Source organism: Rattus norvegicus, chromosome 3, assembly GCF_036323735.1.
Source record: "Rattus norvegicus strain BN/NHsdMcwi chromosome 3, GRCr8, whole genome shotgun sequence".
Lineage (NCBI taxonomy): Eukaryota > Metazoa > Chordata > Mammalia > Rodentia > Muridae > Rattus > Rattus norvegicus.
The window spans coordinates 109,224,712-109,238,937 of record NC_086021.1 but is presented as its reverse complement, the minus strand read 5'-3'; the positions used below and the strand labels follow the sequence as shown (position 1 = coordinate 109,238,937).

Sequence of the window (14,226 nt, the reverse complement as noted above, 5' to 3'; positions counted from 1 at the left end):
CACATGGCAGTTTATAACTGTCTGTAACTCCAGTTCTGGAGGTCCGACTCCTTCATATATGCAGGCAGGCATGCTTGTGAACAAAACACCAATACACATAAAGTAAAAATAAATAGATCATTAAAAGAAAAAACAAAATAGAAACCTGTGTTGAGAGCAGGAAGGAGACCCAAGGAGACAAGCCTGAGAGGCAAAGTTCTAGGGATGCTACAGACCGGGAGAAAGTCTTTGGATCCCTCCAGCCAATAGGACTTTGGATACAGAGGAGTTGCAGGTAGCAACCAGTTCATACCATTGTCAGGACCACTGATGTTACCACAGGAGGCACAAAATGGTTTTCAGCCAAAGTCTGGAGCTGAGGAAACTGGTGCATTCTAAAGTAGGGCTGCATCACAGAGGGAACTGGACCCATCTCTCTGTGGAAACAGGAACCCCCTCTGTGTTCACTATCCCCTCCTCCAGGTGAGTGTCCTCAGGTTCTTGTGCATCCTTCCTCCTCCTTGCCAGCAGCATCCTTCATCCTTCCTCCTCCCTGACACCAGCTTTGCAGTCCAGAGGCAACATCCTTCCTTGGGTCCAGAGTGCCTCACTCTCCCACTGGAGCTGCTCAGGACTAGCCTGTACTGCGGCGAGCCCCCAGTTATAAATTACTACCTGCTGGCCATCATTTTAACATAAATGGATTTTAAAAAGCAGCAAAGGAATATATTTTCACTTGAAGTTAAAGCATCCATTTTTTATTTGAGCCAAGCCTGATCTAGGGGAGATGGCAGAAGAATAGCTCCGAGGCTAATAGAGTTAATGATTATGATGGAGATCCCAGGAGCTGCGATATTTCACTTGCAGTTGCCTCCATCCCAGCTCTGCTGCCTGCAGTACTTCTTTTCCCCCGTTCACGTCCACTTCCATTAACACCCACCGCAGACGATGGAACCATTATGATAATATCTCTGCTCTCCGAAGCCTCGATTGGTCTTGACACATTATCACCCTAAGAGCCCAGCCACATCGCACTAAGTCCCATTTATAATAACACTTGGCAGGAGCCACCAAAATAAAACCTGGTACTCACGGACCGCCTCTCATCGGAGGAAATCAGAAGGCTTCACAAGCTTAATTAAGCTTCAGCATCTATGTGACTGATGAGACTCAGGCCGGGGGGAAGCTGGAGAGGTGCAGAATCGCTAATTACGCACTGGGTAAAGCTCCAGGCAGCCCAGGAGCACCAAAGTCAACAAAGCTGGGGACAGTCACATTTCTAGCAGAAAATGTTTGTTGAGTAAATTCTTCAGAGTGGGTTAGGACAGTCCAGGAGTGTTGGTGAAGGGGTGGGGAAGTTCTCATATCATGCCTCTCCGGCTAGGGGGAGAGGGAGAGGGGCTAACACTTGCTCCACAAGAGGATTAAACAAATTCACTCACTCAGATGCTTTCAAGGATTAAGAAATGGAATGCCTGAAAGGTGTGGTGGTGAACTCTTGGTACCTGGCTGCTGTACTCACCGGCTGTCCTCTCTGTCGCCCATTACCCCTCAAACTGGGACTCATGAGTCCTAATGTGCCCTCCAAGTGCAGCCCATTTTAACATCTGCCTCCTTGGGGAAGCCTTCCTGGACTTCCCTGGGAGGATCAGTTGCTCCCTGTTTTGTGCTCCAATGTTCTTCCTAAATAAAGTCCCAAGATTGTGATAGCAGGCAATAAAAATTTATTGAGCAATTACTAAATGTGGAAGGCACATCTCATCTACATGGTAATGAAACACCGAATTGTTATCTTCTCTTCACGGATGAGTTAACAAGCCCAGAGAGGGAAGGTGATCTTCCTTAGGTGAGACAGCTATTGCATACAAGACAGCCTGGCTGTACTCCCAAAGAACAAAAGCACAGCCGCCCCAGCAGTCCGTCTGTGATTAAGACGTTTGCATATCTGTCCCCCTCTCTAGTTTGTATGCTCTCCTGTAAGGGCACGTAGCCCTTGAAACTCCAACTTGCAAACAGTTCCAACTCAAAGTGAATTTCCACGGAAGTCCAGGGAACAGTGGCCAATGAACTGGGACAAATGGAAACCAGGAACTCTGGTTCCTTCCATCTTTCTCCTCTGCTAAAAGGTGTAGAGTTGAGTCACCTTTCCCTTTCCCCTATAGAATGCCTGTCTCAACTGCAGGGCTCCCATCCACATCTGAATCATGCCGTCTGAATCAGTTACTTTCCCAAGGCTGTGACCAGGTATCTGACGGGACCATTTGAGCAGGGGAGGGGGGAGTTCTCTTGGCTCACAGTTTCACAGGGTTCAGTCAATCATCCTTGAGCCCATTGATGCCAGGCCTACAGTTAGGCAGAACATCACAGAGGTGAGCTACACGAAATATTGCGCTCTGGATATGAGTTATCCTTTAGCCCAGGTTATCCATGCTGTATATGCTGCCCACCCATCTGTCACCAGACTATTGGTCACAATAGTATGCTACACTTTCTTAATGACGATCTCAAAGCTCATGAGTAAATGAGTAAATGATGAGGAGGTACCAGGGCATAAAGATGCATACACTGTGTGGCAATCCAGCCACGCAGACATGGAAGTAAGGGAATGGAGGGTTCAGTACTGCATAGCAAGACTCCAAGCAGCCGCTGGAGAGCTTGGGAGATAGTCCTTCTGGATGAGGACTGCCTATGACAACCACACCCATGAGAATGAGATTGGCTAAGCAACCCTTGAATGTGTGTGTGTGTGTGTGTGTGTGTGTGTGTGTGTGTGTGTCCATCTGTCTGACTGTGTGTATGTGTGTCTGTCTGTCCATCTGTCTGACTCTGTGTGTGTATGTTCATATCTCTCTCTCTCTCTTTCTCTCTCTCTCTCTCTCTCTGTGTGTGTGTGTCCATCTGTCTGACTGTGTGTATGTGTGTCTGTCTGTCCATCTGTCTGACTCTGTGTGTGTATGTTCATATCTCTCTCTCTCTCTCTCTCTCTCTCTCTCTCTCTCTCTCTCTCTCTGTGTGTGTGTGTGTGTGTGTGTGTGTGTGTGTGTGTGGCAGTGGGAGAGCACAGGTTGCTGTCTTCTATCATTCTTCACCTTATCTTCCAGACAAACTCTCATTTATCCTGGAGTTTGTCATTTTGGCCAGGCTGGCTAGTCCATGAGGCCCAAACCTGCCAGTCTCCACGCCATGACACTAAGTTGCACCATGCCTGGCTTTTATGTGACTTTCACGAACTGAGCTATCTCTCCAGCTACAGCTAAGTGATTCTAGAAAGACACATATCATGGTCATACAGCAAGACCAAGACAGGGAGAGCAACCCCCAGACAGAAAGGTGCTGTGCTTTCCTGGGAGAGAAAATGGAGAGTAAAGACTGTCTTAATTTGAGCTGTTACAACAAAGTATCACAGTCTATGTCGCTCAAAGAGCAAATCATGTTTATTACACTTCTGGACTGAGGAGTCCTAGAGCAAAGTGCATGAGAGTTCGTGTCTTTTGAAGGCACGCCTACAGGTTCATACCCAGCAATTTTCTGGCTGGGTCTTTGTGTGGTCAAAAGAGCACTAGATATGGGGTCTTTTTACAAAGATATCAATCCCATTCACGAAGGGATCACGACTTTCAGGATCCAATGACTTTCCAGAGGGCCCTGCAGCTGACACAATGGCATTAGGGTTGAGAATTCAATACATAACGCTGGAGGGAACACAGCCACCCAGCCCATAACAATACAAACAATGGAACTGCAGCCTCAAGCTAGAAAGCTGTGCAAGGTCAGCAGTATTGACCAACATTGGAGTCACAGAATCATTTTGGAATCAGAGTAAGCGTGAAGGGTCTTCTTTTCCCTCTCTTCTATCTATTTATTGTAGAGCGTCTCGCTTGATTATTAGGACAGGGTCTCACCATGGAACCCAGGCTGGCCTCAAACGTGTGATCTTGCTTCCACCTCCAGGAAAGAAGGATCTACTTATGTGCATCACCACCACATTTTCTCTTACTTTTGTAGAAGCATAAAAAAAAGTGCACTCGAGCATCTCTATCTTCGAGAGGAGAATGTAGCTCAGCAGAAAAGCCAGCAAAAATCAGAATGAAGGAGGCCAGGTGGAGAGGCAGCCATGAGTGGGTTGCCTGAGGCTGCCTGGAGGTTCACTGGATCCAGGCACATGATGAATGTCTGCCACCACGGCCACCAAGAAATGAAGATGTGACTGAAGAGAAAGAGCTTGAGCTATACACAGAGGTCAGGACTACAGAGAGAGCCTTTGCCATTTCACTCAGTACGAACCCCAAAGCATGCTTCGGGAGAAACTTAGTTTGAGTTGAAAATCTTTGATTTAATGCAACCATTTTTATGCTTGGTATTGCATCCACCCATTTACAATACGCCAAAGGTGCAGGAGCCTCAGCTCCGTCACTTGTCAGCCATGTAACTTTCCGGCTATACTTCTAATCTGCCATCTCTCCAATGAGGACAATGATCATATTTGCTCGGAGGGCTACATGGATCAGTAAAGCCCAGACTGGGCTGAGCCCCACACCACGCCCAGAAGTAAGGAATTCATAAGAGCCTGTTAATGCCGTTGTTATGGTTACCGTTAATATTTCACCCGAGCTGCATAACAACCTGTAAGTTTGGTGCGATTTATTATCCTCATTTCTCAAGTTGAGAAACTGAAATGCATGGAAGATGAAAACTAGCCCAAGGAACAAGTCAGAAAAATGGAAGGCCAGACTCAAAGTCTTCCAACGTCAAGCCTCATTCTTGGCTCCCAGCGCTCACCCTGCCTTTTCTGTGTTGCCCAGAAAGTGCCATTCTTTGAGCCTGATCACGGTTCACAAAGAACTGTGGGCAATTTTGAATATATTGGAAGTCTAAGCTTAAGGAGTATTAAGAAACTCTTAAAAGAGACAATAGCTTCTTATTTGGGGAGAGATGAGTGGCACCTCAACCCTAAGCAACTGCCAAAGGTCTAAAGAGATGGTGTTTCCCTGCCTGGGAGCCTCGGGGAAAGCAGGCGGACTTGCTGTCTTCATACTTCAAATGTAAAGAGCTAGGAGGGCAATCAGCTAACAGGACACGGGTAGGCTCTATAAACACTGTCTAAAATAATCAAATGTCACTATAAATCAAACAGCATACCACTCTGCAGGGCGTGTTTATGTGTGCTTCCTTTCTCCAGGTTACTCCTCTGCTTTTCTGCATTTTGGCTGTTAAACCTTTTATTCATACATCTCATCCAGGTAAAGAGTGTACTCAGGCCTGGGGCTAAGTCAGGTCCTGGGGCTCAAACGTAAAGTCCACTCATCGTCTGAGATATGGGATCTTAGCCTGGTTCTGCAAGCCTCCCTTTCATCAGTACCCTTAGCACGACTGTGAGAGTCTGGAATTTGGGGTGACTGGTTTTAAAGTCTGCTTTCCCAGACTAATAATCTTGCTTTCCTCACATTCATTGTGCAAAGGCCTCAACAATAATTTTCCCTTTTAAGAACTTGAGAAAAATGGTTTTATGTATCCTGTAGCAGCGAGATATTTAAACAAACAAGCTTGACAATGCTACTTGAAAAGTTTCATCTCAATTCCAGATTGTTGCTGAATACTCACTCAGTGCCAGGCTTTGGGCAAGAGAACTCCCCATGCAGTGTACCATGATGAATCACTGGGAGCTACACACTCATAGATTCTGCTAAGAGCCAAAAACACGGAGCCACCAAGCACTTCAAATTGCCCCATTGCCCTCAGGACATAACTTGGCCCAGGGTGGCATTCTGAGTTTAACTAAATCACCACTGTGAAATGTAGTTCTTTAATTAGAGGACATTCTGATTGTGCCCACAAGGTGGCGATCTTGCTTACATTTTGCCCACAATGAACCCAATACAGGAAAGAAAAAAAAAGTTAAACCAAAAGCAAAAATAAAAATCAATGAATTCGGTGCTTATTTCATGTAATATACTATATTAGCTGGTAAATGAAATAAAAATTGATAAGAGACAGCCCCTGCTCTCTAGGGAAAGACCAGGGGGAAGCTTGCACAAGGCGAGAAAAAAATACCTTTTTAATGAATTAATATATTGTACTGGATCCATATGGGAGGCACTGTAATCCTTTTATCAGATCTGAGCTATAAAAAGCCCATGGTTGGGAACACATTCAAGAAAGACCCCACACTTCACGCAGCACACAGAGCACCCGTGGGGAAGAAACCCATGAAGGTGTATGTGTTGGGTCAGGGCTGGGCCAGCTATGTTTTAGAGGGTTAATGTTTCTACTCTGTTAGAAACATTACATTGTCTACCCTATAACTCCAGGATAAATATACACAGTATGGCAGCTGAAACCTCTCATGTGTACTGAGTAGAGGGATATAAGGAGAGGAAAAGACCCACAATGTGAAAGAAGCCGATTTTAAGCTCTGGCTATAGGGCTGTGGGAGTAGCCTTTAGAGAACCTGGGAGTATGCACAGGTCCTGGGACAGTTCCCTGGCGTGCCAGATCTGGCTCTCGGGACAACTGAACCCTCACAGCCCTGAACTTATGACTAAGAATCTCTGATTTTGGATATGGGATACAAGAAAGGAAAGAAAAGAGCTAGTTTGTTTGCCAGTGACTTTTCTGGTAGATTAAACCAAGAAAGTCTGGAGGAAGATGCATCGGTTTTTATGTTGTGTTGGTTTGGTTTTTCTTCACTGTCCCCTTCCCACTTTTTCTCCTTTACACTAAACTAGTAAAAACGATTGTTGTTTATTTTCCCTTGTTTGGGTGAAAATTATAATTGGGGAAAAGGTGACTAAATGACAACTAAAAAACAAGTTGAGAATGTTGGCAATAAATGTTTATATCTGTCTTTATATCGCTATTCCTACATATTGAACATTCTTTAAAAAGGGAAAACCAAGTGGCATGAGACCAGGAGACCTGACTTGAATATCCAACTTGCACAGCATCCCTAAGAAAAGTCACAAAAGTCAACCACATGGCTCTCAAGACTGCAATGATCCATACTGGAGAGCTTGCTCTGGAGAGGGGTTGTGGGTTCAAAGTCATTGATGGTTCCTCTCCCCTCTGGAGTCACATCCTCTAGGGCTCCGGACATTCCCGAGAATTTACATAAGCCAGCGTGAATCACAGCAAGTGAAGTTGCAAAAGGACCCACCCTGACCCTTTCCTGTACTGCGGTGGAAGTCTGCCTGAAGTTTTCGGATCAGACACAGTCCAAACGAGGGTACTAGGGGATCATCCCACTCCCACAAGAGCACCGGACACGCCGCTACCGCCAAGCCCTATATTTGGTCTCTGCCCCTCCTCGGCCCCCTCCCGCTCCGACGCCCCCGCATGGACGCCGCCAGTCCGGCTTCCTCCCTGTCCCGAAGTCCGGGACAGAGAGTGGGGCCACCTTTCGCTCCTGGAAGGATCGGTTGCCGCTTTAAGGGGAAGAGGAAGGGAAGGGGCGGGGGAGTGGGGGCGGGGAGAGGAGGCAGAGGAGGGGGAGGGGGATCCCCCTTGCTCCCACGTGGTCCGGGCGCCTGTGAATCGCGCCCGCCGGAGGGTCTCACAGCGAAATACAAAAGCAGCTGGGAAGCCACGGCGAGGCGAGTTCCCAGCGCCGGGGCAGAGCGCTGGTCAGAGCCCCGCAGCGCTCCGCGGCCGCGATGGGGCTCCGGCACCCGAAGCCCGGGAGCCAGCCAGCAGCCGGGCCCGCCTCGCCGCCCGCACCCGGGCGCCCGGGCTTGGCTTGAAGCGGCGGCGGTGGCACCGGCGCGCCGGCAGGAGCATGGGGCGGAAGATGCGGGGCGCCGCCGCCGCGGGGCTCTGGCTGCTGGCTTTGGGCTCGCTGCTAACGCTGTGGGGAGGGCTCCTGCCACCACGGACCGAGCTGCCAGCCTCCCGGCCGCCGGAAGATCGACTCCCTCGGCATCCGATCCAGAGTGGCGGCCCCGCGCCCGAGCCGCGATTCCCTCTGCCCCCGCCCCTAGTGTGGGACGCCCGCGGCGGCTCCCTGAAAACTTTCCGGGCGCTGCTCACCCTGGCGGCCGGCGCGGATAACCCGCCTGGGAGGCACCCGGACGATCGCGGGCGGCACGTGCCCTCCGGGCTGTCCTGGCCAGCGGAGCACACGGCAGTGCACGGGGGCGTGTTTTGGAGCCGCGGCCTGGAGGAGCAGGTGCCCCGGGGCTTTTCCGAAGCCCAAGCAGCAGCTTGGCTGGAGGTGGCACGGGGAGCTCGGGTGGTGGCTCTGGATCGCGGGGGCTGTGGACGCAGTTCCAACCGCCTAGCCCGCTTTGCCGACGGCACCCGTGCCTGTGTACGCTACGGCATCAACCCAGAGCAGATACAGGGCGAGGCCCTGTCCTACTACCTTGCGCGCCTGCTGGGCCTCCAGCGCCACGTGCCGCCGCTGGCACTGGCTCGGGTGGAGGCTCGGGGCGCGCAGTGGGTGCAGGTGCAGGAGGAGCTGCGCACGGCGCACTGGACCGAGGGCAGCGTGGTGAGCCTGACGCGCTGGCTGCCTAACCTCACCGACGTGGTGGTGCCCGAGCCCTGGCGATCAGAGGACGGCCGTCTGCGGCCCCTGCGCGACGCCGGGGGCGAGCTGACCAACCTCAGCCAGGCGGAGCTGGTGGACCTGGTACAATGGACCGATCTGATCCTCTTCGATTACCTGACAGCCAACTTCGACCGGCTTGTAAGCAACCTCTTCAGCTTACAGTGGGACCCACGCGTTATGCACCGCGCTACAAGCAACCTGCACCGAGGACCAGGAGGGGCGTTGGTCTTTCTGGACAATGAGGCGGGCCTGGTGCACGGGTACCGGGTAGCCGGCATGTGGGACAAGTATAACGAACCGCTGCTACAGTCGGTGTGTGTATTCCGAGAGCGGACTGCTAGGCGCGTCTTGGAGCTGCACCGGGGTCAGGACGCGGCAGCCCGGCTCCTGCGCCTCTACAGTCGCCACGAACCGCGTTTCCCAGAGCTGGCGGAGCTCGCAGACCCCCACGCTCAGCTGCTACAGCGCCGCCTTGACTTCCTCGCCAAACACATTTTGCACTGTAAGGCCAAGTACGGCCGCCGACCCGGGGACTTAATAACACTCCGAGGAAGAGAGGGACTGGGTTATGAATGATGCGGGTTAGGGCTGTCTTCTCTGCCACGGGCTATGACCAACCGGCCAACGCCCACCCAGTGGTCTGAATACCAAGCTGTCTAAAAACTTGTGTGTTACCCACTTGCCCCTTTCTTTTCATGCCAGGCTGTTTCCTTTCCAAGTTCTGGAAGGGCAAACTCACCGAGGCAAGAAGTGTAACATTCCCTCCACCTAGCTTATAAAAAGGAATCTGTGCTTGTGTGGAGATTGGATCCGAAGAAACTGGCTGCTGGGGTTTGGCCCCTGAATGGCAGTCTCTTTGGGAGATGCAGTCCATTCTTGCCCCCCCCCCTCCCCAAAAAAGGAAAACTTCCGTTTGAGCTAATTCCTCTATTTCCTACTAAACACAGCGCCGGTGGCCCCAGAGCAGGCTGTGACAAGGGCTGGTGGAGCCCCCTTCCTGTGTTCTCTCTTTGTTCCAGCGCACGATGGTGAGATAACTGTTCCAAGCTGAGGGACAGCTCTGGATAGGACAAAGAGAGCAAGACTTCCCCGCCCCTGGGAGCCCTACAGACCCTGACAGTTTGTCTGACCCATTCCTGAACCCCTGTCATTTTAGCCTGAAGGCTATGAATTCGGAACTAGTTATAAGCAGAGTCAATAATGAATTTCTTCCCGCATCTCCCAATTGACCAAAATTGACAATGATGATGTTCACCAGAAGAAAGAAAAAAATCAGTTTCATGCACTTTACTTTTTTTAATTTTAATTTTTTAGTAAGAAAACTTTTTTATTTGACAGAATTTGCCTTCTGTGTATATATGTGCATAAATCGTGGTGTAAATAGACTAAACAAACTTATATTTCAATAAAAGGGAGTTTAAAATTTAGAGTTTAATTCCTGAGGTTTGGTTTGACGGAGGGTTCTGATCTCCTCTCCTTTTGGCATAGGGGTTAGTTTTCTCTGGCTAGTGGGTGTGCTTTGTAAAACAAAGGATGCAGATCCACCCCCTTTGTGGTTGGGGCTGGGGAGCTGAACAAAGGCAAAAGCAGATTCTCTGTCTTCTCCCCTCAAATGGACCTTAAGACTGGAAATCTGAGTTCAGCCTGGAAAGAGAGAGGGGGACTGGGAAGAAGAATGCTTCATTTCCAGCGAATAAAACTGATACGAAAGGATTTCACTGTAATATGTTCCTATATTAATCATGTGGTAAATATGGTAGAACCAGATGTGCGGGCTAAAACATGACAAATGCTCCCCTTTTAAACTTAACGGCAGTGGTCACGTGCTGCGGGTTATTTCCAACACTGTAATTGCCGTGCAACACAATGTGCACAGATAATAAGCTAAGCACAGGTTGCAGACAGGTAGAGAGTGTTATAAATTAATTCTGCCTTTTAATCTCTGGCATACATTCCACTGCATTCAGGGGATCATAATCTCGAACATCTGGACTCCTCTGGTGCTCTGTGGAGGTTGGGCTGCTTTGGGGGCTAGTTAGTAACTGCATGTCCTCTCAGGGCAGCCCCTGGGACAACAAAGGGTACAGTAAGCATTTCAGTACATGACATTTGGATTGTGGACTTTGGGAAACTTAACATTTAGGAAATTTGGATTGGTGTCTGGGCCCAAGGTGGCCTTGCTCATTACCATTTCATTTAATGATCTTTAATCCAAGCAACTCTTAGTCACAACCCCGATAGCTTTTTATTTGACTTGCGTTTGCAAACCTAGTTTTATGGATGCAGGAAAGTATTAAGCCTCTGTGGGTCCCCCTTCTCACTCAGCACTGTAACGTAGTATGTAATTTAACTATTTAATGCTATCCTTATATTTCTACAGCTTTATTCTAGCTTTAAGTAAAATATGGTGCATAAACCGTGTGGTGCAAGCCAAATTTTTTCAGAGACTAAATACAGAATGTGCTGATAATGGCAAATGCATCTTCTTTCTAGACACGGTGAGACCTCTGATAATTACACTTTTGAAAAAGAGACATTTTTCATTTCTGGTGATTAATAACTGTGAGATTTGCTGCAGAAGTTAATGGAGGCTGCTCCAAGAGCAGGGTAGATATTAGGCCACTGGCATTTTTTTTTTCCTTAGCACATTTCATTGAGGGGAACAATGAGTAGAGGTAAGGTAGGAGTTTCACCAACTGCACAGGAATTGCACCCTGCCCTGTTACATGCTTTCTTGAGCATGCGCAAGTTCTGGGACAACAGCATTCTAGACATTCTTCCTGTGTTTCAGCTCCAAGCCCAGACTTGACCATGGGTTACATGAACAGGAAACAGCATAATGTAAAGGGCTCTTCTCAGATTCTCTACTGAAGCTTATCTGCCCCTTGGCAAAATCGGCTTAATTGCATGGTAGCGTTGTTAAGGGAACCAAGGCATAATTATAGACAAAGGGCTTTAACTGTTGGTATTCCTTGTGGCTAGTCAGTAGGCCGGGGCATGGAAAGATCCATTAACAGTGTGCTATGGTCAATGAATGATCCCTGGATTCATTCTCTGAACTGGGGATGACTTGGGGGGAAAGCAATGGGTTCTGCAGGGAGACTACAATCTGAATTCTGTCCCTCACATATTTACCTTCATGACGTCATTTAACTTCATTCCCTCATCTGTGAGATGGAACTGCAATCAGTGTACTGTGGGATTTCAATGTTAACATATAAAGCACACACATATCAGAAGCATGCAGGACGAAAAAGTTCCTTAATTCCCATTTCTCTTTAAGGGAAAAAAATCTTTTCCTCTTATGCTCCAGGAAGCTTCTACTTAGCTCTTTGTCAAAGCCAAATCTAGCTGTTTCTAAGGTCAAGATCAGTCTTGACATGTGGTGATAAATTAATTCAACAAAGTGTTTGTGGAGGACCCTCTTCTGGCACTATGTAAAACACCGATTCAGTCAGCCAAGGGCACAGGTTTGATCTCCGCGTGGTTTTAAGTGGGTGTTTTCAGAAACCAGCACATCCCTGGTACCAAGGCAGCTGGGCTAAAATACATGAGAAAGATTAAAAAAAAAAAAAAAAAAAAAAAAAAAAAAACTAACCAAGATGGCTCATTGCAAATCCATCACCACTTCTGGAAAGCATCAAAAAGTGATGAATCTTTGCAAGAACAATCCTCTTCCCAGTTTCTTCTGCCAAGAGAAAGTAGGCAGTTGACCTTTCTCCTTCGGTTTGACTGTTGATTAATTCACTCTGTCGGCGACATAGTTCTAAACTCTATTAAGTATGTTCACCCTCCTGTCTTCAAATCGGAAAGAAAAGCAAATGATTTTAGCACATCTTGACACTTCTCAGCCTTCTAACTACAACTGTAGCTAGGAAAGACCTCTGAAACCCAGAGGCAGGCAGTGTGAGCTAAATGAGTAAATATTGACGAGACTCTCAGAGGAGTACCTGACACACAGGAACCACAGTGGGGATTTATTAAAGTGGCATGTCATTTCTTGGCTAAGTCAAAGCCCAAGACACCTTGAATACCAGGCAAGATCCTCCCATGATCCAGCCTTTTCACTGTGGTTATAAGAACACTTTCTACAGGCTAGAGGAGTGCATGAGTCTGGTAGGAAATACCTAGAGTTCACTGTTGCCTCACTAGGGCATCTGTTTTTGAGGATGTCTGGTAAAGTCAGCATAGGTACCTCCCTCTTTCTCACAGGGAGACTGTAGTTCTGTTTTTCATGTGGCCTGTCAGGTTCAGGGAGAATCAGCTGTGGCATTTCGCAGGCTCCTCTAATACCAGAAGCTGTTTATGAGCCATGGATCATCTGAGGGTGGGTGCTACTCTGCCCCTCTATAGGCCTGCTTCACCCCAACACAACGACTGATCCCAAATAACAGAAAGACAAAAGGAATGAAAGAGAGGGAGGAAGGAAAGCCCCCAGAATTGCTCCCATCAGCTGCTGAGGTAACATAAAAACTCTGTTACCACAGGCAACTTAAGAGAGGGAGGGTTTATTTGGACCCACAGTCTTAGATGGCAGGGTGTCCTGGCAGAGAAGTCAGCAGCAGGGGTGTAACACAGCTGGTCACAGTGCATAGGCAGCCGGGAAGTAGAGAGAGATACATCTTAACAGAGTCCACTCTCCTGATCTCAGCCGGTAGAACCATGCTGCCCACACTGAGGGCGGATCTCCCTTCTTCTACCAAACCTGGAAACCACTCGACAAACACGACGCTGGAGTTTGTGTCCTGCATGACTCTAGATCCTGTCAAGCTGACGCCCCATATCCACAGACACAAATCGCCTCCAAGCATATTTTGATGAATAGAGTTGAATGGAAAGGATTCTGGGTGTGAAAGGATCCAGGCTCCTGGCTCCCCTTGTGAAAAGTCGGCCATCTCCTCTCTCTGGCTCCGGTTCTCCTACATGGAAGAAGATGATTGATGAGGCTGTTAGCTTCCAGAATCACAGGATTAGATACTTTACAGTGTGACCTGGGGCAGACAGACAGATGGGCAGGCACATGCACACGAGTGCGCGCGCCCACGCAAATGAAACAAAAGTCTCATCAAACAGTACTTGTCACACACCTTTGGCTCTTTATGTGGTGGTGCTCTGTCTTCTCCCTCTACAGTGGTTTCTTAATCGATCGGAGAGGTGCAACACAAACCATTGGCTTAGCTCCTCACTGTGCTCTGGGAAAATTCCATTTACAACCAGTTTATAGCCCACTGCCTTTTCCCCCAAAGGGAACACACGTGGATCTCAGTGTTGTAGGCAGAAAAGACTTAAAGGGATGAATGAAGATTCAAGATGTAGATGAGAGAACCAGCCAGTCAGCATCTTCCACAGGGTCTTCTCATAAACACTTCTGAATGTAGGAGGTAACTTTTAGTCTGCTCTAAGCATGTGTGAGTAAATAATGCTGTGGCTTAAAACAAAACAAAACAAAAAAAAACCAGAACAATAACTCTTCGCATCTCTACTTTCACGGGGCTCAAGGATGGCTCAGGAGGAGTTTCTTTTCTGTGTATTCATAAAGATCCGATGTAAGAGTCATAATTTTTTAATGCGGCTGTTTTACCAGTTTCTCTTTCTGTGTCCTGCTGTGGGGGAAACTGCATTAATAAACTATGTCTCAATGCTGCCTAGCTGGAATTTTTTTCTCTGCAGGACTCCACCAAATATAGCAAAGGAATGCTTAT

At 48.2% G+C, this 14,226-nt stretch overlaps 1 protein-coding gene across 1 annotated transcript; it reads left to right on the top strand.

Moving 5' to 3' along the window:
* Nucleotides 1-7,613: 7,613 nt before the first annotated feature.
* Fjx1 (four-jointed box kinase 1) lies at nucleotides 7,614-9,715 on the top strand. The gene has a single exon (NM_001108955.1). The coding sequence runs from the start codon at nucleotides 7,751-7,753 to the stop codon at nucleotides 9,098-9,100; it is 1,350 nt and encodes a 449-aa protein (NP_001102425.1). The 5' UTR covers nucleotides 7,614-7,750; the 3' UTR covers nucleotides 9,101-9,715.
* Nucleotides 9,716-14,226: the final 4,511 nt, after the last annotated feature.